Genomic DNA, 25,414 nt, shown 5'->3' with positions numbered 1-25,414 from the left:
AGCCATGCCACATTTGCTATGATCCTGTGATATGCAGCGTTGACCTGGGTGAATACTTGAATTGGGAATCTTCAGGGAAAACACAGGTGTAAACAAATCAGTCTGACCTCTTGAGACAGAATTAACCTACTACACAATATTGTGTTAAGGAGCTTTATGCTTGTTAGTTATCTTTTTATTAAGATGTTCAAATAATAATAATAAAATGTTTGATTTATTGAATACAGTATCATAATCCATAACGTACCTAACCTTGCTAGATGTTTGTGTTTGTTTCTCAACCTTTCTCAGCTCAGACCCTATTTGTAATGGTCTGTTATGAACCAGAGACTTCGTAAGACACTCCTAGACACAATGCTCTCCCCCGCCGCAGGGCTCCATCAGGAGTTTGGTGGAGCTCAGAGCTAAGATTCCATATGTTCTAGCCAGATGTAAATAGCTGGGGAACTCCCCTCACCAGCAACTGGGGGGAGGGGTGGTAAACCAAGACACCCCCTCCAAAAACACACAACCCTCCCACACACAACCCATGGGGTGAAGAGGTTTGGGGGGCTGGAGGTAAAATGGAGAGATTAGGAGTCTGGGGATGTAATGAGAAGGAGTTGGAGGGTCTGGGGAACAAAATGGGGGCAGAGGGGTGTAGAGGTGCAGTTTGGGGCTGAGGGAAGGATATGGGGGCAGACAGATCCAGGGGAGGGGTGGCAAACTGATAGCTCCCCAAAAACCACAGCCACGTCATGCAGCCCCTGGAGAGAAGAGGGTAAAAGAGTGGGGGGATTTGGGGTCCAAGGGTTACAGTGAGGGGTTGTGGGAAGGAGTTGAGGGGGTAGGGGCCAGGATAGGTGGTATGACAGAGGGAGAATCGCTTGGCTGTAGGGGAAGGCTACAGCAGAGGGTCCAAAATGGGGTGCAGGACAAGGATTATGGAAGAGGGAGTGTTGCCCAGCTGTGAGGTGGGGGTTATATCGGGGGGCCAGTGTTTACCACAGATTTTGACACCAGCTGCTCTTTCGCATCTCCTGTCCCGCTGGGCTAGCTGGGCTTGGCTCCTTACTCCGGGTGTTGCAACCTCAGAGGTTGCAGCATTGCTCAGGTTTGGCCTGATGAGGGGGCCAACCGGGCCAAATTTATGAGAGTGGCCTTGCAATCATGTGCACCAGGTCACAAAGCCTGGAGGGCGGAGCTGAGCCCAGCCAGCCCTGTGATCCTTAAACACATTCAGTAAAGTGAAGAAATCAGATGGGAAGACATGAAATTATTGATGTCACAAAGTTCAGCAGGCTTGTATGGTTGAAGTGTGGGCAGGCTTTTCCAGTATCTGCAACACAGGCAAAGATAACCAGGCGAGGCCATCACAACTGGCTCAGAACCTCATCTAATAATTTGTACCAGTTCCTATGTTTTCATTTCATCTTCCACAACTTCCTCAACAAATGTATGGACATTTTGAATAGTTCAGTGAAGTTGAATTGAGCTGCCAAGTATTTTTCAAGGGAGATGAAGCCTAAATCACTGTTTCATATGCCTTTTCCATGCATCTGATAATGAGTCATAGTCTGTATTTTGTAAAAGACAAAACAGACTAACTGACATAAGTCGACCCAATTGTATTACTGCCAACCCACTAGCATTTAGCAGAGGCTGAACTAGACTGATTTGAGCATAAAAAGAACAGTGAGACTTTTAGGTTGTTATAATGATTCATGTGTTAAAGTTGCAAACCATGGTCACTGACCCTATTTGACATTTCACTGAACTATATAGACCCCATCCCACCCACCCCTCTCCCCACACCGCCCCGTTAGCCTTTTGTTAAATTTATACCTGCAGATTTTCTTCTTTGCAATAGCAGTTTTAAGACCTTAAATTACAGAGCAGCAAATCTTCAATACATTTGCTCATTCAGTGTGTACATTGGAGGCTGGGGCAAGTTATCTATGAACAGTTGCTAGGACAGTTTACTGATTTACCCCCTAGCTGAGGAAATTGTCATGTTCCACAACTTTCAATGAACAGTTGAATTTTATCTCTTATGTAGGAGGAAAATCTCCCTGCTGTGCCTTATTCCAGAATCCTGGCTGTGAACAAACCTGAGTGGCTGCATATATTCTTTGGTGTGATTGCTGCTGCCTTCTCTGGTGGCGTCTACCCTGCATTTGCAGTTATATTTGGAAAAATCATTGGGGTAAGTTCAGAATTGTATGGTAAACTAACTTGAACCAGGCACAAATGCAGAACTTTAAATCCTGCCCAACCCTCCAGCTAGTCCTCTCTGGTGATGCCTTAGAGCCTCCTTCTACTCCCACTGTCACTGAACTCTACAAGTCTTTCTAATGACTTTAGCAGGAACTTGATCAAGCCTTTGATCTCCTCTCCCCACTTGGGACTTCTTGCCTATTTTCCAGCCCTGTATTTGGAATGACTTCACCTTTCCAGAGAAGCAAATCACCTTCCCTTATCAAACTCAGTTTTCATTTACCCTGCTCCACTGTTGTGCAGGCTCCCTGCCTTGTACCTGACCCTGCTCTTTGCATTGTACCCGTTCTCTTTGGACAGTAAGCTCCTTCAAGGTACCTTGCATTCCAGCGTGTTTGTAAGTACCAGGGACATCCATGGGACTGTCTGAATAATTAACCCATTGATTCCTGAATTATTGCAGGAAAGAAATGGAGTCTTCCTTTGGATTCCAGTATATGATTGTTGGAAGCTGCTGGGAGTTGGAGCAGCAGCCAGGGAGAATGGTTGGAGCAAGATGTTGAGGGAATCTTTTATCTTCAGGCAAGAGAAGAGGGGTGTTGTAGTCAGCTGGCGGGGCGGTGGATGGTCTGACGGAGTGACAGCATTCAGTGAAAGGCAGATAGGCACTGGTGAAGTGGCAGTCTGGAGCAGGGCTGGATTAACTTTTTGTGGGCCCAGCGCCAAACATATGGGGCAATGGAGCATGGCGCAGGGGATTCAGTTGTCACACCCCAATGGCCTCCTCCCTCAGGGAGTCCCCGGGGAAGGCAGATCAGCATTGTATGTGGCTAACGCTGTTGCAAGCATCGCAAAGCACTTTGGTGAGAGTCAAAGGTGTGTGAGTGAGGAATGGAAGATTCCTTTGCAGGAGTACGAGAGGCCAAGGGGTGTGTGGAGGGGGGAAAGAAATCTGTCACACAGTCCCTGAGCGAGGAGCCAGCGAGGGGCAATGGGGTTTGGCATGGCAGGGGTGGCCCCGCTCGGCCCAGCCCAGTGTGAGGGCACTACTTACAAACCAGCAGTTGCTGGACGCACAATGGTCTGCCCGCCCCTGTGCTGCCACCATGCCTCTTCCCCTCGGGGGTGGACCCTTGCCACATCACACAGCCCTCCCTGCCCAACCCCGGAACACACACTGATTCCTTATGGCCAAAGCCCCCCCGGACCCGCTATGACCAGCGCCTCCCCCAGACCCTGTCACAAATGCATAGCGCCCTGCACAACACCACAAGTGCCCAGCACTCCACACAGAACCCCTACTCCCTACTGCCCCAACACACAGAGATCTTCCCCGCCCCCTCACAGCCCAGCACCCCCCCAGGCCTTCCAGAGACCCACTGCCCCATGCCCTGCCTCCTGGCCCCCCTCACTGGCCCTGCTGGGAGACAACTGTGTCTGCCAGGTTGAGACACCATCGTCCTGGGGCGGGGAATCACTCTGGCCCCTCGGGAGTGACACGATCAGCCAGGCCAGGGCCTGCCACACCTGGGCTCCCTCAGGACCCACGTGCCTGGAAGGGCCCAGCCAAGCCCCCAACACCATTTCCCCTTCCCCCCTCAACTGGACAAGATGGACCAGGCTTCTGCATCAGTCCCAGGCAGCTCAGGGAGACAGTGGGAAGCAGAGATTGCCCAGAGCCGGAGGTGCACTGAGGTCCAACCAGGAAGCAGAGAGAAGCCAGTGGGTGAGGCCAGGGAGTGGAGAGGAGCTCTTGGCAGCTGGCGGGCAGACCGAGAGGAGCAAGTGGTGGGTAGGGTCGGGGCAGGAGCCTGTGGGCTGGGGGGTCTCAGGGTACAGTGCAAGCAGAGCAGTCCGGGACCCTTTCTGAGCATGGGCCTGGCTCCATGGCACCACAGGTGCCATCGTAAACCCAGTACTGGCCTGGAGGCACTTTAGTGGAACTGCAGCTCACAGGCAAATGAGGGGAGGGTCTGGTGGAGGGTTGGAGAAGGAGCAGCTGATGAGAGGCAGGTCAGCTGGGAGAGGTGGAGTGACCTCCTGGCCAGCAGCAGAAAGCTGAGAGGTGGCAGAGTTCAGGTGCCGGGGAAGAGCTGAGAGAAGGTGAAGTTCAATCGTTTCTACAGTGTTTCCTGAGCTATTGTAACTGGTGGTCACTTTGTGCTTTTTTTACATAGGCTTTTCAAGAAACAGATCCTGAAAAAAGGAGCAAAAACACCACGTTGCTTTCTCTAATGTTTCTTGTACTGGCAGTGATCAGCTTAGTAACACATATCATCCAGGTAAACTTCACTACATTGAAAAGTCAAAGCTGAGTATCTGGTCACATACATTATGGTCAAGATTTTCAGATCTCGTTGAAAGGTATATTGGGGACATAATCAGAGGTGAAAGTAAGCTGGTATGGTCTGGTACGGCGTACTGGCAAGAGCCAATATGCCATGCTGGACCGCACCGGCTTCCACAACTGGGATTAAAAGGGCTCTGGGCTCCCCGCTGCTGCAGAGACACCAGAGCTCTTTAAATCCCACCCACAGCCTCGGCGGCTGGGCTGGGGCCGGGATTTAAAGGGCTCTGAGCCCTTTTAATTCCAGCTGGAGCTGCGGTGGGAATTTAAAGGGCCCGGAGCTCTGTGGCAGCCGGAGCCCTGGGCCCTTTAATTTGCCCGTGAGCCCTGGGGGCTTCCAGCCACCTCTGCAGCTGGGAGTCCCGGGTTGATTTAAAGGCCTTGGGGCTACCAGCCACAGCTGGTGCCCCAGGGCCTTTAAATCTTGAGAGGCCACGCCTCTTCTGGGTGAGGCCACGCCCCCCTCAGGACTCTGGCAGTACCAGTAAGTCCTGTAAGTTACTTTCACCTCTGGACATAATGCAACTTTGTATTCACTATGTTTCTTAGAAACTGTTCCAGAGCCAAGCCACTGAATGGCTCAAATGGCTGGTATGGAATTCAGAGCCTTACCATTTCCGAATGCCAGTTACAAAGCAGCCCAGGGCAACAATGCCTGAAAGATGCTGTTGACCATTGTGTGTCCTAGGGAGAATGCGTTTGGGCACAGCCCAGTTCCACTACATTGGTGTGTACGTTACCAGTCGGCACTATTAGATAGCAGTGTGAGTAGTGAGGCTAAGGAATGAGTAAGCAGGGAAGGTGACTCCACTGCTGACCTCTGCAGCTGGCTGCGGAAGCATGTGGGTGGGGCAGTACGATGAAACTTCAGTTTCCAGGAATATGTGTGGTACCTTTCACCAGCTTTAAACTAACGTCTGAAACCATCTCCCAAAACACTGTGTAGGTTCTGTGAACTGTGTGGCTGAACAGTTGAAATATCATCACATTTACAGCAGGTTGTTCTAAATATGACTGTACAGCCCAGCACATACAATTCAACTGTTGTATTTCCCATTCTCCCTTTTCAGGGATTCATGTTTGGAAAGTCTGGGGAAGTTCTGACCAAGAGATTGCGATCTTTGTCATTCAAAGCATTGCTTCAGCAGGTACGGGCCTCGTTTCTGGGTAAGAGCGATAGACAGCAAATATGCAGCACTCCTGCCACGTTAGCCAGGTGGCTTTTGTGGGCTGATGTTTGTATAACACCATGAAAATTCCTGGTTCCATACAGCCTGTGTAGAGCCTCCCTCCAACACGGCTTCGAGAGAACCCATCCTTTTAGTGCCACTTCAACACTGCACAAGTGGCAAGTCTCTGAGCACACGTGCGAAACAAAATAAAGCAAAAGCATGTACAAATTAACTCAGTTCTGCTAGGAGAGCAGTCTAATTTTGATGACATCTCTTTCAATGTCGACCATACTGAAGAGTGTATAAAGCATGCATGTATCTGAGTGCATTGGTATATTTGCAAACATTAACAAAACAGAAGTTAAATCTCTATCTTACCCTGATGGTCATGATATAAATGTTTAGATAAATAGGTTTAGGTCTGTTTGCATCCAACTCCATAGCAAACGGACCATATCATAACAGGTAAAGGTTCTCAAAGCATTATCTTTGCTCACTAGAGTGGTTTCTCTAGTCAAGATGACTATCTGGATCAGGACTGATTTACAATAATACTATTGCAACATGACAGTCCTTGGATATTCCCTCCTGATGGATCCCTGGGAAAGGACACAGCTCTATTTGTTCCTTGCAGAGGATTCTCTGTGGGTGAACGATTAAGCACCCTGCATATCCATTGGTAGCGCTTGGTATCACAGGGTTCTGCATATGCATAGGGACATTCTAAGGGGATGGGGAAGAGAGGGAAAATTACAAAAAACAAACAAACCTCTTCTTTTCCACTACCTTTAAGGATAATAAAGCTGATTCTCCTCCCACATGCACCCATATCGATCAGGAATAGCTCTACAGAAGTCAGTGTAATATAAAACGTGTAGGAGAGGAGCACTGTGACTATCCGATGTTGGTATGGGCGTGGAAGGCACTCTCATTATGGTGCCAAAGGAACGAGGAGTACGTGTGCCACAAGTACTCCTCGTTCTTTTTGCTGATACAGATTGACAGAGCTACCACTCTGAAACTGTCATTATGGTGCATGACACATACTTGACTCTAAATTCTAAAATCTTTGCAGTTGTTAGCACCTGGATTGTTAACAGTTTAATCTTCTGAGGGTAAGAAAAGTTTATTTTAAGATCGTTTTCAGTTTATCTGACAAATGTTGCTCATCACAGAAGAAGAGTGAGTATCTTAGTGCTTATGCTGGCTCTCTCTCTTCCCCCTGCACACGTGCTAGTCAAGCTTTAAATGTCCACACATTGTACTAATGACCCTGACCAGTCTGAGTTACGGTAAGAACATTTCATTTGCAAAAGCAAAAATAACGGAACCGTCTATTCCCTTGCAGGAGATTGGGTGGTACGACGATCCTAAAAATGCCATAGGGGTTTTGTTAACCAGACTAGCTACAGACGCTTCACAAGTCAAAGGGGTATGTTTGTTTTTGTTTTTATGTTTTGCTTACAACTATGAATTGCAGTGTTGGCAAGGGGCGATGAAGTTATTTTGGAAAATGAGTTGGTAAATCTACTCTAGAGACTGGCTGACACATTTAAATAGCACTCTGTCAACGTCTTGGAAACAGTTTCACTGGTCCCAATTTATGACGATTACCAAAGCTTCAGCAGATGTTCTTACACCTTCCATTTCCTTACTGTAAGCGGCTAAGTAAACACCTTACTAACTTTAAAAGTAAGCCATGTCCAAGAGCCAGTGTAAGCACTTCTGCACCACTTAAACCACATGATGGAGGAAAGTCTTCAGTGTACCAAGCGGCCCTAAAGCCCCACTTCGGTTGCTTGGAGGGGCTGTAGTGTGGGAGAATTGCAGTCAATACCCTGACCTCATGTTAACATGGGTAGATTTCTTCTTCCCAGCTCTGTCCACTGCATTTCATACACAGGAAGCCTGTTTATGTGGGCTTTATGGGGTGAAGTGAGTTGTCATTAATACAGAGTATCAGTGATGGCAGAAGCACAAGGGACTGTGTGACTTTGGGGAGTGGGGTAGGATAGGAGCCACCGCAAATCCTGCAGATAAGGGGCAAATTCTGCAGAATTTGCCCATCTCTCCTTTCCTCCCCACCACACAACCCCATCAAAAAAATTCTGAAGAAAAAAATCAGCCATACTTTTTAAAATAAATTCACTCATGAGGCAAGAGTAATAAGTTTCCTGATTTATTCAATAGTTTAAAATAACATTAAATTTCTACTTCACTTGTCTTAAAAAAACAAATCCTTCCTCAACTCCCAGATTCACTAGACTCACTAGATCCTCAGACTCAGTAGATTTAATGCTCCCTCCCATCTCCTGTTTACTGCCCAGCACAGAGTGGGAATCACTCAAAGATTTGACTGAACGTACAATTACTTGAATCTTTAAAAACTGCAACTTAATTCTTAAGGATAAGGTCCATCATCCCAGCTGTCAAGGTAAAACAGGTGCATGGGATCCAAACTATGAAAAAGCTTAATAGATCAAAATGAACATGAGAACACTGCATTCCCCGGAGCAGTGGTTCTCAACCGGCTGCGAGCAGGTTTCAGGGGGTCCGCCAAGCAGGGCCAGCATTAGACTCGTTGGGGCCAAGGGCAGAAAACCAAAGCCCCACCTCATGGGGCTGACGCCCAGGGCCTTGAACGCCACCACATGGGGATGAAGCCAAAACCTGAGCAATGTAGCTTCACGGGGGGCCCTGTGACATGGGGCCCCAGGCAATTGCCCTGCTTGCTACCCCGTAATGCTGGCCCTGGCTTTTATATGCAGAAAACCAGTTATTGTGGCACAGATGGGCCATGAAGTTTTTATAGCATGTTGGGGTGGGGGGGAGAGGCTCAGAAAGAAAAAGGGCGAGAACCCCTGCTCTGGAGAACCAAGGAAAATCAAGGAGTGAGAGACAAGGTGAGTGAGGTAATATCTTGTATTGGACAAACTTCTATTGGTGAGAGAGAGAAGCTTTCAAGCTCACACAGAGCTCTTCTTTAGGTCTTCTTCACCGGGAGAAGTTGGTCCAGTACAAGATATTACCTCATCTACCTTGTCTCTCTAATAGCCTGGAACCAACATGGCTACTGCTAAGTAAATGGGCAGCCATATGTTGTGCTAGCTGAAGTCTCAAAGCATAGGCGCCAACATTCTTGGGCGCCAGTGGGTGCCCGCGCCTCCCCTCTCCAACTCCACCCTTTCCCCACCCTGGCCCCGCCCCCATTCCAACCTCCTCCCCACTCCCTCCCTGCCCCGCAAATCAGCTGTTTCGTGGCACAAGTGCTGGGAGGGATGGGGGAGAAGCAGGCGGCGCGCTCACAGAGGAGGCGGAGGTAAGCTGGAGCAGGGGATGCGGGGAGCTGCCCACCAATTTTTTTCCATGGGTGCTCCAGCCCCGGAGCACCCACGCAGTTGGTGCCTATGCCTCAAAGTGATCTTTATGTGTAAGCCCCAGAGTATATGGCAATAATTCATCTTGGCATTGGTTTGGTTGTATAACTTTATTGAACACAAAAGTCTCTTGAGGGCAGGAAAGCCTCTGGCTAGCAAAGAAAGTATCATACTTCCCATCCAAGGTTTTCTTGGTTTGTCCACAGTGCGATATTTGAAAGATGGATTGTTTCCACAAAACTTTCCATTTCATCTGCAGGCATGAGTAGAGCTGGCCAACATGTTTTCAGTGAATGGTATTTTTGCTGAAATATGTATTTTTAGGGACCCTAAATCTGGTTAAATTTGACTAATAGTCAAAAGAAATAGGGAGGGAGATTTGTTTTAAGTCTAAATGTTTCATTTTGACCATTGAAAAATAAGCCATTTCTACTTTTGTTTTGAAATGGCATTTCATTTTCAAATTTAGCCAAATAAAAAAGAGGAGAAAAATAATGCAAAATGGCCAAATCAATACAAAAAATTGTCTGTGTGTGTGTGTGTGTGGGGGGGTGTTTAGTCAACCAAAATGTTTTAGTCAGTTTGAAATTATTATTTTTTATTTGACAAAATAAAATTTAATTGTTTCAGATCTAATCGAATCAATTGCCCCCACCCCCCCTGGTTTTCCAGTTTGGCCCCCAGCTGGAAAATCCACTATTTGCTCAGCTGAGCCATGAGTATTGTCACAGTTTACATAGATGGCTGTGCCAATCATCACTTTTACATTTCTTGATGACATGGATGTGCAGATCCTCAGGGAGAGAAGAGCTCTTTGGTGTGAACGCTCATTTCCTGCTGCTAACACTGCTGAAAACAAAGTGCCTAATTAAAGGAACCTGCATCTTCCATTATCTTCAGCTGATGTACAGCACCTATGAAAATCAGGCCCTAGGTGCCTTAAGCTGGGCACCCAATAACTGAAATGCCCCAAATTAGAGGCTGTTGGCTCTTCATGATTTCTGTGCCTTGTTGTGGCACAGGAGGACCCTGATATTTTTTGTTGAATTGAGCCCATTTGGCCACATTTTCATCAGGCTTCCTGAATCTCACCCACAGCTAGAGGTATTTGCATATTTAATTGTCCATATGGGTTTTTGCAGATATAATTGTCCATTTTAAATGCACAACATTTATGATTGTTCTCCCTCTGAGTATTTGATCCTAAATGAACAATGATTTTGTGCATTTGATCTCTGTTTAGTGTGTCAGGAATTAACTCTAACTTTGGACTCTTTTGCTTTTAATAGGCTACTGGAAGCCGACTTGGCTTGTTGACTAAGACTGCCTGTACCCTTCTGACTGCCATCATTATTGCCTTTGTATATGACTGGCGATTAACTTTGCTTATCCTGGCCTGCATTCCTTTCATTATTGCTGCAAATGCTATTAGATTGAGCTCTGTGGCTGGTCATGCGTCAAAAGATCAAAAAGCTTTGGAAGAGGCTGGACGAGTAAGATCTCCAGTATAAACTAAATGGGTATAATGTTATATCGTTTTTAGGACAACATGGTCAGTGATGATTTTCTACAGAAATTACTCTGAAAATATATTAAATAAAACAGTGATAAAGAGAGACATTCTATTATAGTGGGATGCTAGCTCCACTCTAGTTAAGGTTGAGGATGACTTTTCTTATTGCTTTAAAATCCACACAGTTACTCATATTGCCTTGAAATTCATTGGCAAAAAAATTATGTTAACACAAAGTTAAGGTTGTTTGGTGGCATGTGGTCCCCTTGGAGAATGCTGATTTGAGCAAAACTCAAACTTCTGAACATCAGGAATTGCAGAGTTAAGGTTGCCCATGCAACCTTAACTCTGCCCTCTTTCAGTAATTCCCCAATGCTCCCTGTTAACACAAGGTATGTGCCCAGGGGGTCTGGGTGGGTTTGTACTCATGCAGCTAGCTCAAGCCACTGCTCATGCCACCCTAGCTATGCACAGTGGGTACATCTATGCGAGCTGGGACTCGCACCTCCCAGTTTAAGTATAGGGCTCGCACTTCACAGCTGGCAATATCCTTTGTAATTAAAGCCCCGTGCCCTGTTACTGACATAACCTACACAATTCCACATAGAACTGAGACATACTTCATCCTGAAGGTACACATGCACCTCCTGCCTTTCCACACACACACATAGATCTCTTCATATCCCAGCCACAGCCCTGTCACACATCTCCAAGTCATCCACAGATCTCCCTAACACACCTACCAAGCAGAGCTAACTACTTCCTCCACTCTTCAGTACAACTCCATCTGCCACTGAGCACACTCACTTTGCCTGGAGTGTGCATAGATAATAAATGCTTAGATTGCTCATATGGCAGCTCGCTACTGAAAATTCCCTTTCTAATGCAGCCCCCGTGCCCTGCTAATGATAGAAGGGACACAATTCTGCACTGTACTGATGAACACAGGATCCTGAAGGTACATACCTAGCTCCTCCCTTTATTCAGACATCGGAGGGTGGCAGACACAGAGTTCCTCCTGTCCTAAGCTCTGCTCTCTCACATGACTCAAAGTGATCCACATGTCCTCACATCACCAACACACTTTACTTCCTGGAAACTCCAGGACAATCCTGGAGGTTTGGCAACCTTCATTCCAAGAAAGTTTACGCATCCAATTTTCCACCCAAACGCTTTGATTGCATTTCTCCCAAAATGAAATTACCTCCTATGACTCTCACATTGTAGCAATCTCCAGCCATTCAGTTCAAAATCCCTTTAGTCTTAGGTGTGTGTGGGGGGTGTAATTAACTTATCTTTAGTATCAGAGGGGTCGCCGTGTTAGTCTGGATCTGTTAAAGCAGCAAAGAGTCCTGTGGCACCTTATAAACCAACCGACATATTGGAGCATGCACCCACCACCTAGAAACCTTTTTTTAAAATGGCTGGTTTTAGGTCTTATATCTCCAGAACGTCTGGCTCAACAGATGACAAGTTTGGGTCACTAACCCTGCCCTGTCATCTCCTGAGGTGCACCACTATAAATTGGTGAAGCTTATGGGGGTGCAAGATACGTGTAGTGATCCAAATTTGGGGTCATTTGACCAAGAGGTTCATGAGATGCCATTTCCTACCCAATAATCAGCTTTTCTAAAGGTTCGTTCTAGTAATATTTTTTTGCCCACATCTAGAGATCAGACCATGGGTCTGATCCTGGCACAAGGGTCTCACTCACTTGAGGGTTACCCCCAGAGAATACATGGCATCCACTAGCCACTTGGGGGAAGCAAGATTCAGAGCATTATTAGCAAGAGAGTTTGGCCATCCACTTAGGCTCTTGAGTAAAGGTCAAACACTCCACAAGTTACATTGAGCACGTATGTAAAGCGAACCCCAAAGGATTTGCAGATAGAATATGGTCAAAGCGGCTAGATAGACTGAAGAGATGCACAGTGTTTGTTTCTGAACTCCCCCAGCTAGTGGCAGTTCACAGTCCCCTTTGCTGAAAGCCTGGGAAAGCTTGGCTGGCATGTTGCTAAAATCTGTTACTATCAGGCTTCTATTTTGGAGGGGGATGTAATGTCATCAAAGTATTTTTGTTTAAAATAAATAGGTGTGCAAATGCTTGCTGGCAAGACAGGAGCATTTTATGAGATGGAGGAGTTAGGGGAATGGGGTGAGAGGGGTTTGGGGCTGCACGGAGAAGAGGGGGGATTATGGGGAGGGAGATAAATGGGGACGGGTGGTAGAGGAGGTTGCGTTTGGGGAATGGATACTGGGAAGCAGACATGGGGGTTTGTTGCAGAGGGTCTGGGGGTAATGGGGGCAGCTCCACATTCTCCCCTTCTGTTCCTCTTGTGTGTGTGCTTGAATCTGGGGGACCCCCTAGCTCTCTAGGGGAGTCTTAGCCCCTCTCCCCCCACCCTGCATGTGAGGTGGAATTTTTTTGGGGAGGCACTTGCCTCTCTGGGGGTGTCTGAGCCCTGCACCTGACCCCCCTCTGTTTGCCAGGCTCTGAAGCTGCCTTCCCCAGCCGTGGGGATCTATCTGCCTTCCATGTCCCCTCTCCTGTGAGCCAGGGTCTGCAGTAGGCATTGCTTTCTGGGGACATCTAAGCCCCTCTCCCTACCTCCTCACATGAACTGGAATCTGGGATGCTTTGTCCCTCTAAGGGAGTCTGGCCCCCTCTCTCTGCCTCTCCCCATGTGAGCTTGGATCAGGGAAGTGCGGGTCCTCTGAGTGGGAAGCTTAGAACAGGCATGCTCAGAGCATGGCCCAAGAACACACTGCTGAGAGAGGGGTGAGGAGCTGAGAATGGGCATGACAGAAACTCTACAGTCCTGGGGAGAGGGAATGGGAAAACCCACTGGCATGAATGGAGCAGTTCATATGTCTCAGAGCTAGGTGACCAGGTGTCTCAATTTTATAGGGACTGTCCTGATATTCGGGGCTTTTGTCTTATATAGGAGCCGATTACTCCCCACCCCGTCCTGATTTTTCACACTTGCTGTCTGGTCACCCTCCTCAGAGCTAGATTCTGGCTGAATTCAGGCTGGGTGTTCACTTTCAGCTGAGAACATCCCATTGAGATGAATGGGCCACTTCACAGCTCTCTGAGACTATTATGATGCTGATGGATGTGTGGAGCACCTCTGCTCCATTGGACTTCTAATTTTATACAGCATTATAACTGAGCACCAGCTCTGCTCTGGCTAACGTGGGGAAGCCCTTCCTGTTTAAAGGATGACTACTAAGCATGCTAAAATCTGTGTGTTTACACAGATTGTCTTGAAATTTGCTATGTGTCATGAAAGCGTAGGGTAGAGTGAGTGATCCAAAGATGGGGTCATTTGAGTATGGGGTTCCCCAAAGCCTCCAGGGGAAAAAGTTAAGTTCACAGATTCTAGCAGCTTTGAAGTTCTACGCCCACCCTGAGCAGAAATCTGAAAATGAAATGTAAACTTTTGTTTTAATTTGGAGAAATGGACTCTGAGCATAGCCGATAATTAAGAAGACTCTCAAACTGTGTTTGAAAAGAAAATTAATTACAAGGGGTGATTGCAGTGTAAGAGTAAATGGGAAGAAGGGAGCTGTTTTGGGTCTAGAGCAAGGGATGGGGGCATAGGTGCTGACTCTGCGAGTAGAAAAAAATTGATGGTTGCTTAGCACCCACAGGCAGCCAGCTCCCTCCCTTCCCCCACAGCGCCTCCCACCCACTGATGGCCCCACAGATCAACTCCTTCCCCCTCCCTCCCAGAGCTTCCTGCCCACCACAATCTGCTGTTCCGCGGTGTGCAGGAGGTGCTGGGGGGAAAGGGGAAGCAGGGGGATGAGGTGCACTCGGGGGAGGGGGAGGAACTGGGTGTGAAAAAGCAGGGTGGGAAGAGTGGGGTTGGGGGTGGGGCTTTGGGGGAAGGGGTGGAGTGGGGTTGGGGCCTGGAGCTGGGGAAAAGAGGAAGCTGGTACATGAGGAGGGGGATAAATGAGGATGAGTGGTAGGGTGGGAAGAAGAGTTGGGGGCTCAAATAAGGGGGAGGGTGGGGATTGGGGGAATGTGAGGGGAGAGGATGGGGAATGTGAGGGGTGGCAGAGGAAGCTGAGGATTTGGGGGTGGGCTGTCAGCCCTGAATTCTCCCCTTCTGTGTGTGCTTGGGTCTTGGGGAGAGCCCTGCTCCTCCATGTGAGCTGGGATCTAGGGGCCCTGCTCTTCTTGGAGTGTCTGAGCCTCTCACCTTGCCCCCCAGTGAAGCCAGGATCAGGCGGGGGGGGAGGGGGAGGAGGCTAAAGATCATGCAAATTTAAACATCTGAAATCCAGAAAATGAAAAGTTAAGATACACGTCACCCCTGGCCAAAGCATGTGGGGGAAGGGCCTGGTTTGAAGGAGGGGTGGACTGGGTGGGCCTGGCACATGGCTGGGGAAGCCTGGCAGAAGCAGGAGCAGGAGTCCCCACTGTGGGTGGGTAGTAGGAGTGTGAGGCTCACCCAGCTCAATGTGCCGCTCAGGCTGCATAACCAAGGTAGCATGCAGCCCTCCAGTGAGCTGCTGCCTGGGATATGGGTACTCAGAGCAAGGAGCAACTTCTTACCTTTTAATGGCTTCTTTAATGGCCAGCTAATGCTGCTGTACAACAAAATGTACAAGTGAGGAAGGAGTACTTAGGAATCATATAGCAGCCATGCTGGCTTAGTAGAAAGATCACTGTGTGACCATAGGCAAATAATTTAATGGTTGTGCCTCAGTTTCCCTGAGAATGATACTTAATCTCCTTTTATTAAAAGAAAAACACTTGGAGATCAAAAGATGAAAAGTGCTACAGATGTGCTAAATACGTAGTGGTAGGAGTAGACTCAAACAGAAGAGAATACTTCATATCTGTCTTGTCTCCCGATTTAGATTTCAACGGAAGTGGTTGAAAATATAAGAACTGTGGCTTCATTAACTAGTGAAGATGCATTCTATGAGAGATATAATGCTAATTTGAATGGTCCATACAGGTAGGATTTGCTCGCAAACAATTCTGTTTTTTAAAAGCAATGAATACATATTTTCTTAATTTAAAGCAACTCAAGATTTATTCATATTACATTCATTTGCAGAATGAAAATATTAAACACATGAATGATTTGAAAAGATTTTGGCAGGGTAAAAAGTTTTTACTCAGTTTCTTTAAAATACATTCTTAGATGCTATTGTGTGTGATGTAATATTTGTGAGTGAGAGAGAATTTAATGACCTGGTATAAAGTTTTTATTAACATGAATATGGGATGTTTACTTCTTCACAAGTACTGCAGCAAAATAAGCTTCATAAGTCAAGTGGCAAAGACTTTATACTACATAACGTCACCGTGTATTATGATTTGTACTTCAAGTAAGAACTTGCCGGTCTTGAAATAAGGTGCATTTCTTTTCCCCCTTTGGCCTTTTCAGTCACACTCTGCAAGCTAACAACTGCAGGGGCTAATTTCTAATATCCAAATATGTCCGACAGTTTCCTAGTCTCCATTTTATTTAAATGAAATGATCTACCATCTTTTTTGTTTCTTTCCCCTTAAGTAAGTTTTAAGTAAAAGCAGGGATTGAAAATGATTGTCCTCTGCCAATGACAGTTTTATGATTCAATATCCTATAAACCATCATCTATATTTCATTGGAGAAATGGGGTTTTCAGCTTTAGCACTTGTCTCTAGTCCTGGCAGGTCATTGTATCACAATATTATGATTTATAGAGAAACTATTTTGGAAAACATTTTAAAAATATATGAGCACTAGAGATGAGTGAAAATCTGAATTTCTATCCTGTGGGAAATTCTAATATTTCAACCTTTGTTTGCTCTGAAGTGGGATAAAATGTGAAAATATATCAAATTTTTTCATGGAAAGAAAAGTTTTTTTAGAAAAAATTCAATTTAGAAATGGCAAATCATTCCATTTTTGCATTTTTTCTCCAAACAAAATATTTTTATATTTCCAAATAATTGAAATATTTAATTTTTCTTTTGTTTAACTGATCTGAAACATTTTGTTTCTATCTAGTTCAACATTAAGCTGCATTTCCCTGTTTTGGAACATTGCCTCTCTTATGGGCCAGGCTCCCTGTTTGGACTACATCTCCCATGATGCAGTGTGGTCTCCCCTCTGACTGAGTGGCATAATGCATTATCGGAGTCACATGGCTGTGGGTGCAAAGCAGAAATATTTCAATTCAGGTCAAACCAACCCAGAATAAAATATTTTGTTACTTTTTTCCCAATGGAAAATTTCAAATGTGCAGACATTGCATTTTCTGTTGAAAAATCATTTTATCAGAAATAGGACCAGATTCTTTGTCACAGCAAGGTCTGCACATAATTAAGGTGATCCAATTTTACCATCCCACACAACAACATTAGTCAGCATTTAAAAGTCACCACTGTACAGTGGGGTCTGAGTTGCTACTTTTTCCCCTCCTGTACTCAGAGCTTGCAATATCTGCAATGCTTCAGTTATGCTGTGTTGTTGACATTGACTTTTCCATCGTGACCACTATATTTATCCAAAGTGTCCAAAAATTCAAGCATTCAAAGATCTTAAGAGACTTATCGAAATTATCAGTTTGCTTTGTGTCAGATTGCTTTGGCCATCCATAAATATTTATTCTGGAAACCAGCATTCAAGTGTTAAAATGTTTTGACTATTAAAGGTAACTTTATCATAAGGCCCTATCCAACAAACAGCTTGTTGGGATGAAGGGATCTCATTTGCCATAAGTTCTCTCCAGAGGCACCTTTATGGACTCCTGAGCATGCAGCTTTATTAATTATTATTATTTATTATTTGAGTGAGTGAGGTATAGGGTTTGCCACCCCTAATCCAAAGGTCTGACCTTCTCCCAGCCAGTCTCTGCTCTTGGCATTTCATGACAATGTTTTCCTTTAACATAAATCTTTTCTTTTATCAGGGACTCTCTAACAAAAGCCCCCCTATATGGACTTACCTATGGAATAGCCCAATGTGCAAACTACTATCTTGATGCAGCAATCTTCAGATTCGGGGCATGGCTCATTGCTAATTGTTATACAAACTTTGAAAATGTATTTATGTGAGTACACATCGGTCCAAAGGCAGTGATTTCAACACATGGTTATTTTGTATAGTCTAGTTACTGAGGCAATAGTGCAAGAGGTGTGTTGGCATGTACAGAGCCTGGCTCAGTTTATTTACTATGGAGAAACTTTTGCTGCTGACACTTCAAATGGTCTTTGTGAAATGCTTCTGCGTGGAGAAATTACATACCATTAGTCACCCATAAAATATTTGTAGCTGTAAACCTCCGTTTCTAATCCTTTGTGTGTAATTTTTCTAAGCCATAAAGTTCTAAAAAGTCACAATTCTCAGATTTATAGATAGTGTTAAGTCTGTTTGTTTTAAATAAGGAAAACAATATTTATAATTTATGAACAATAATAAAGTCTCTCTTTAAATGAACTGAAAGATATTTTGTGTTTGGTTTTCAGAGCCTTTCTTTCAATTCTATTTAGTGCTATGAATGTTGGGCAGTCCACTTCTTTGGCACCAGATTTCGGCAAAGCTAAAGTTTCTGCCCAACGAATCTTTCAGCTTTTGAATCGGAAACCATTAATTGACAGCTATAGTGAAGAGGGTACAAAACTGGTAAGGCAATTCAGAAAGTCCTTAAAACGAACAAACCTGGTGGTACTGTATTGTCCTTAATTGTATTAATCTTGTTAAATTGCCTTTTGCAATGTCACAGAAGACATGACCAGACAGGTAGGGTAAAAATTTAACAGCAATAACTTAATATTTTATATTCTCTTTTTGCTTGAGAAATTAACAGAATACTTTTAAGTACAGTTCTGTTCTGAAAAAATGACTGGAAGAATGACATTTCATTCACCGGTTCTATCCGTTGGGTGTATTGTGAGGCCTTTTCTACACTACTGGGGTAAGTCGACCTAAGTTACGCTACTCCAGCTATGTGAATAATGTTACTGGGTTCGATGTAGCTTAGGTCAATTTACCACAGTGTCTTCATTGTGCTGCGTTGATGGGAGATGCTCTCCCATCGACTTACCTTACTCTTCTCGTTCCGGTGGAGTACCAGAATCGATCAGAGAGCACTCTGCTATCGACACCCGTTGAACCAATCGCAACAGTGTCGATCTCCCTGGTAGTGAAGACAAGCCCAGAGTTATAACTGCTTTCTTTAGCAATACAAGTGTGTTTTCACTGCTTTTTGGTCCTGTAAACTATACATCTGGGGGAGCGTGAGTTAGATTCTGTCCCTTCTTGTGCATCATCAGCAGATGTGTTTGCTAAGTTCCAGTCAGTTACATCTGTGTAACAAAGAGTCAAGGTGGGTGAGTTAATATCTTTCTTTGGACCAACTTCTGTTGGTGAGAGAGACAAGCTGTTGAGCTTACACAGAGCTCTTCTTCAGTTCTGTATAAGTTCAAAAGCTTGTCTCTCTCACCAACAGAAGTTGGTCTAATAAAAGATATTACTTCACCCACCTTGACTCTCTAATATCCTGGGACCGACACGGCTACAACAACACTGCATACAACATTTGTGTAACCTCATTCAAGTCAAAGGGGTTGCACAAGTATTAATGAGGACGTAACTTGGCCTGCAGAACCTTTTGTTCCTGGTGATTATATGTGAGATGGAAAGAACCCAGCTTGTCTCTCAAAGTCCAGTGTTGACAGTTAGAAACTCATCTTTGTATTTGTAAACTGAACACATTTCATATTGTGTCTCAGTGCTTTCCATAAATGCTTTTACAAGCAGAACCAGACTTTCAGAAACTTGAAATTGCTTTAGAATTCTAGCTTTTGGATAGTGGCCTCGGTTCAGAAAAGGACTCATGCACATACTGTAAGCATGCCAGTAACTCATGTGGACAACTTTAAGTCACACGTGTGCTTGACTACTTTCCTGAATCAGCTCCATATGCCCAGACTGCTAATGCTTCAGGGGAAATATCTTCTTGCGGATAAAGACATTAATTGAAAGTGAAACCACTCTGGGCAAAATCCTGATGCCAGTGAAGCAGCTGCCTTTGGCTGCAATTAAGCTAAGATTTGGCCCAAAGAGTTTAAACCTTGGAAGTCCAGTTCTCTAGGTGCTGTAAGAGCCCATTGTACTGACAGTGCTGGTATTGTGGTCCTGGAGCTGTCCGATCCCCCAGGCATCAGAGAAGGTTCCCATAGTCTCTCTTAACATCTCCTTCACTCACTCTTGTCTTCAAGTCTTACTCCTTGCTACCTCATACTCAGAGCTCCCTTCCTACATAAAAGAGCCAATCAGCTACCCTTTCCCTATTCAAACCTACACTGAAAACATGGTTGTCCTTGAAAACTATGAATAATCCACCAAAGTAAAAATGTTTAACCCAATCTGAGATCTGATGTTCACCTTGTACTATGTTCATCCTGTGTACTGTGTGTTTAAATTACACTATTTAGAGAGTGAACTCCCAGGGACAGGAACTATGTTTTCCACACACAGTGATAGTGTCTGGATTATATGCAAGGATGACATAAAAGAGAGGTATTAGGGTTGTTTACTTACCTAAAGTAATGCTAGTCCTTGTGAACCAGGCTGAAAAGGAATGATATAAATGAGAGAGAGATGCAGAAAAGAACCACTCAACAAAGAGGTCCTTTACACAGAAGATACCAAGCCATGTCACTGCATATTTAAGCAATAATAAACTGACAAAAATGCTCTGGGTTTGAAAATGCCATACCATTTCCAACTGACTTGTCAACACCTTTGTTTAAATGACCATACTGAGTTGTGTTTGATGCTTCTGTACAAGATAGACAGGTCTTCTGTCATACATTTGTATTTTCTACCATTTCCAGAGTCAGTTTGATGGCAACATTGAATTCAGGGACATCCATTTTGTATACCCTACAAGACCAGAAGCTCATGTTTTGCAAGGACTTAGCGTGAAGGTTAATAAAGGACAGACGCTAGCCTTGGTGGGGAGCAGTGGTTGTGGCAAAAGCACATCCATTCAGCTGCTGGAGAGATTTTATGACCCTATGGCAGGACAAGTGGTAAGAAGAGATTTGTGAAGCTGTTAACGCTTAGAGCTTATAGAACTGTTCTTCAAAGTATTTTAGAAACATTTAATCATCCATACAACACTCCTTTGAGGTGGATGAGTGTTGTTACAGGTCCGGGAACTGCAGAGAAGACTTGGGACTTGCTTAAGGTAGAGCTGGGAGTAGAACTTTGGATCTTCTGACTCCCCGTCCAGGCTTTAGATCACTAGATTGCATCTCTTTGTTGATAGACTTGATATATTGGAGGCGGCATTAGAATATACTTCCCATAATGTAACCCTTGTCACTAGTCCTGTAGTCATGTTAACATGACACAACTTGAGGTCTAATTCATCACTTGATGAGACTTTTGATGCAAGTCCTATTAATGATGATGGGAGCTCCAAGAAGAATAGCCTAGAGATGGTGAGTCAAAGGATGTTTGAATAAATGCCCAAAGATGTGGATTCTTATTGGAGCTCTTCAACCGTCTCGGTCTAAGAAGCTCATGAACAGACTTTCTCATGAGATCTCTGGTCCCTGTCATCATCAGTAAAGATGGAAATTCTGTGGGCACATCTCATTATAGATTGGCAATTCCACATCTATTACGGAAGCTAGCAGAGCAGATGTCCACAAAAATACTTCTGAGAGGAAAAGGTTATCTGAGCTTCTTTTGAATTTTCAAAGAGTTTTGTTCAGTTCAATTTTGGATGAAAGATCTGGTCAACTATTATTTGATCAGAAGTGGTTCACTTTACTTTTACTGTAACTCTAACACAGGTCAGAGAATTTTTACAGATTCGTGTTTCACATTTACATTGTATTCCTGAGGAGGAGTATTGCATTCTGCAGGGAATGATTTTTCCCTTTTTCTGTTTCTAGTTTGCAGATAGATTCGATACCAAGACTTTGCATTTGCAATGGTTAAGGTCCAAATTGGGTATTGTGTCCCAGGAGCCTATTTTGTTTGACTGCAGCATTGCTGAAAATATCCAGTACGGAGACAACAGTAGAGTTGTCAGTCAGGAGGAAGTTGAAGAGGCAGCTAAAGCAGCAAATATTCACACCTTCATAGAAAATCTCCCTGAGGTAAATGAAAATGTCTTTCCATTCTCAGTGTGGGGTAAATATTGACTGTGACCTATCTAAGCAACTCCCATTAATGCAAAACAATATGCTTTTTGGTTTTTTCAGAAAAGCTTATTTTCTTCTGGATACAGTTCTCAAAGAGGAAAATAGGAAGCTGATGTTTAAAAATGTAACTTGCAATGTGTATTAACACAGACGCATTCATAATTAGCTAATTCAAATGCAAAATCTGAGCTCCAGTTTTCTTGTTTTCCTCTACCACAGTGATGTTATATAACAACTATAAAAGAGACATTTGATTCTAAACCTTTATTTTCATTTCCTCATGAACTTTGTCAATTCTTTTTCCTTTTTTGGCTGAAACTTTCTCTAGTTTTAGTCTTATCTGAAAGGTAAAATGTTTCAAGTACATTTTAACCTTAATGTTTGCCATGGACTTAGTTCTCAAAGTGAAGAAAGACCTTGGAAAAGCCCAAAGAAATCGGGCTTCCTGTAAAGTTGCATGGAATTGAAAATGAAATTGAAAATTGAAAAAAAACAATATTTCTTTTTCATTACCACCTAGTTTTTGAAAATATACTTAGAAGAATGTTTTGGACGTGTAAGAAATAAAGGGTCACCTCCTGAGTGTGCGTCTCTAGGGCCTTGAAGTTATAAAAGTCTCTTAAGATCTATATGTTTAAGTACAGGTGTCTTTGACTAGACACATCAGTGGTTGCATCACTTGGGAGTTAATCTTTTTCTGATGCTGAAATGAATTTTCTTTACAGAGCAGTTATCAATACGTGTAGCTATGGAAATGCATTTTGATTCAAACACTTAATAAAATCTTATTAAATTTTATTTTTTATTAAAAACAATTACATTATTCTTTTTTCTTTCATGGTGGAAATGCTTAATATAGTACATTATCTACTATTAAAAATATAACTTTCTGTTTCTGACTTTCCTTCACAATGAATATTTACTTATACAGAAGTATAATACCCGAGTAGGTGACAAAGGAGCACAACTTTCTGGAGGTCAGAAACAAAGAATAGCAATTGCTCGTGCTCTAGTTCGTAAGCCAGCAGTTCTACTTCTGGATGAAGCCACATCTGCTCTTGACACAGAAAGTGAAAAGGTTAGTAATATGAATTCTACCATTTGCAATACACACAAAATTACAGGGTTTGAACGCTTCACTGCAAGAACATAGGCGCTCCATCTACAATACAATTTTGAAAGTTCCACAGAACAATCCTTAGCTCGCTCTCTGTCTACGGCCTGCTTTTGCAAGGTGTAGAGTGCCTTCAACTCCTGCTGTCTAAATTGGGAGCTGTTCGTAGCCAGCAACACTTGGGGCTTGAGACAAAATGCGATTTTCAGAACTCCTCAGTTCTGGCCTGCCTCAGTTCCTTCAAAGTCAGTTATGAAGTCAATGGCACTTTTTGAATGGGTTCACAGTTAGGCCAATGCTGAGCACTTTGGAAAATCCCATTCACAATTAGCAACTTTGCGTTTGAGACAGGTGTCTTCAAACAGTAGACTGTGATCTACTAGAGGAGGCGCCTTCCTCTTCCCTTCTGCCAGCAGCACTAGCAGCAAAGTGGTCTCTTTCTGCACTATTTCCTGCTCTATCTGGGTGAACAGGTGTTGCTACAGAGAGCAAGAGGGATCAGCTCTGCCAGTAGAACTGCTGGCTGTCAGGACAGAATGGAACAATGAAGAAGCCTCTGTCCACTTCCCAGCCCTTTGATCGACCTGCATTCAGAGGGTAAGAGGTGACACACAGGAGCAGCTGCCTTGGAAAAAAGGCTTCAGCAACACCTCCTACTTCTCAGGAGATGTTGTGCAGTGAAGAGAGAGTAATTAAGCTATCCTCTGCTGCTCAGCTGGCTGAGCTTCCTCACTGCATCCACCATCTCCAGGAGAGGGGGGAGACTCATTAGGGACGAATAAACTGTTCATTTGGATGGGGATGCAGCAGAAGTGAAAAATGCCACCATGGAAACCACCATCCAGTTGTGAGCCAGATGTCATGATCCTGAATTTTGGATTTTTATGGCTAACAAGAAGTATCTGGCATTGCTGGTACTATCAATGAACATGCAAGTTTTAGTCATGTCTATGTATTCGACTGGTCTGCTTTCTCCAAACTGATCTAAGTATTGTGCATGTCTAACTGACAAACACCTGGACAAGGGCATATGGCAGGGAGAACAGAGGTTCTTAATTTCTCTAAATTTGGCATGTAGTTGGAAACAGACAGCATGCAGTGTCAAATATAACACATACATTTGGTAAGCAGCCAATATCACAGATAACTGATCTAAGTTTTATGTTGGTCCACACTAGATTCTTATGGACCTCATTCTGCTAGCCTTTGTTCATGAGAGTAGTCTCAATGACTTCAGTGGAATTACTCACACAAATAAAGGTTGTAATATCAGGCCCCTCTGTTTGAGGCCTCCTTCATGCATGGGAAGTCCTGACTCCTAAACCCCAGTGAGGAACACCCAAAGGCAAAGGTGTTACCTATGAAAGGGAAGATTCTCCAAGTAATAACAAGTTTTTCACTGCATCTGTCTACAGATTGTCCAGAAAGCCTTGGATGATGCCAGGAAGGGTCGAACCTGCATTATTATTGCTCACCGCTTGACGACCGTCCAGAACGCTGATGTCATAGCAGTGATTCATAATGGAAAAGTAGTGGAACAAGGGACGCACAGCCAGCTGCTGGCAAAGGAAGGACATTACTATGCACTTGTAAATGCACAAGTTTCTCATTAACATTAATGTTACAAACTAATATATTTATATAAATACACACACAACACACAGCTAAATCATACTAAGGATGCAGCTCATTACTGAGATGTCTCCAGGTTCAAAACACAGGCACGTAGTAAAAAAACAGAGAAGAGACATTTATTTTTTCCTTGTCTCACAGCTTTAGTGTTAATTAATCCTATTGGTAAAATCCTTTGGGGCGTGTTGGTTAATTTTAAACTGCTTTTATATTAGTGATTACAAGCCTTTCATGGAAATATATATTGATAAAATAGATCACAAACTGTTTGTTTATAAATTATTGTTAAAACCTGTATTATTGACCTAAGAGAACTTTCTGGTTCTTTTGAAACCATTAAGGCTATTTCAAAAAGACTTAAAAATAATTATCATTGGCCCAATGACCATGATGGCTCCTTTTGGAGCTGATTAATGTCAACCATGTAAATAGCTATTTAACAAAAAACTGTGTGGGGGTTTGACCATATGAAGTTAGATTTAAACATTTTTTCACCTTTTTAATGGAGTTTTAGAAACGATCGATCTATCTATAGTCATAACGGTTTACACAGCTCTGTTTATAATATTTTATTATCAGAGTGTTGTCCCTTAATATAGTCAACCTTAAACAACAGTTGAGGAACATATCTCATCTACTTATTAAGAGAGAGAGAGACAGACTCGGGCAGCCCTGTTTTGGGTTTGCTTTTGGCAAACTCACCTTTTGGTTTGCCAAGGACAAAATCAAAACCACTTTTGGTTTTTGTTTAGTATTTACACCCTACAGGAGCTTGGAATATTTCACACTTTCAGATGCCTCTGCTTACTTGTAACAGACAGAAATTAAAAATAATTATAATGTCTTTTGCCCCTTTGTTTCCCAGCTTCTAGGTCTATGAGGGAAACAAA

General features: G+C 44.0%; 1 protein-coding gene across 1 annotated transcript in view; it reads left to right on the top strand.

Annotated features, from left to right (window-relative positions):
• Window positions 1–24,608, top strand: part of LOC123363988 (ATP-dependent translocase ABCB1-like) — a 56,361-nt gene extending 31,753 nt beyond the window's left edge. The window contains exons 18-29 of the mRNA XM_045005669.1: window positions 2,039–2,185; window positions 4,374–4,478; window positions 5,614–5,691; window positions 7,064–7,147; window positions 10,382–10,585; window positions 15,481–15,581; window positions 17,527–17,667; window positions 18,083–18,239; window positions 20,456–20,653; window positions 21,527–21,733; window positions 22,710–22,856; window positions 24,308–24,608. Coding sequence (XP_044861604.1) covers window positions 2,039–2,185; window positions 4,374–4,478; window positions 5,614–5,691; window positions 7,064–7,147; window positions 10,382–10,585; window positions 15,481–15,581; window positions 17,527–17,667; window positions 18,083–18,239; window positions 20,456–20,653; window positions 21,527–21,733; window positions 22,710–22,856; window positions 24,308–24,505 — 1,767 coding nt within the window. The 3' untranslated portion in view covers window positions 24,506–24,608. The remainder of the gene's footprint in view (window positions 1–2,038; window positions 2,186–4,373; window positions 4,479–5,613; window positions 5,692–7,063; window positions 7,148–10,381; window positions 10,586–15,480; window positions 15,582–17,526; window positions 17,668–18,082; window positions 18,240–20,455; window positions 20,654–21,526; window positions 21,734–22,709; window positions 22,857–24,307) is intronic.
• The last annotated feature ends 806 nt before the right edge of the window (window positions 24,609–25,414 follow it).

Source organism: Mauremys mutica, chromosome 2, assembly GCF_020497125.1.
Source record: "Mauremys mutica isolate MM-2020 ecotype Southern chromosome 2, ASM2049712v1, whole genome shotgun sequence".
NCBI lineage: Eukaryota > Metazoa > Chordata > Testudines > Geoemydidae > Mauremys > Mauremys mutica.
The sequence above is the reverse complement of the archived record's forward strand: the minus strand, read 5'-3'. Positions and strand labels throughout refer to the sequence as shown.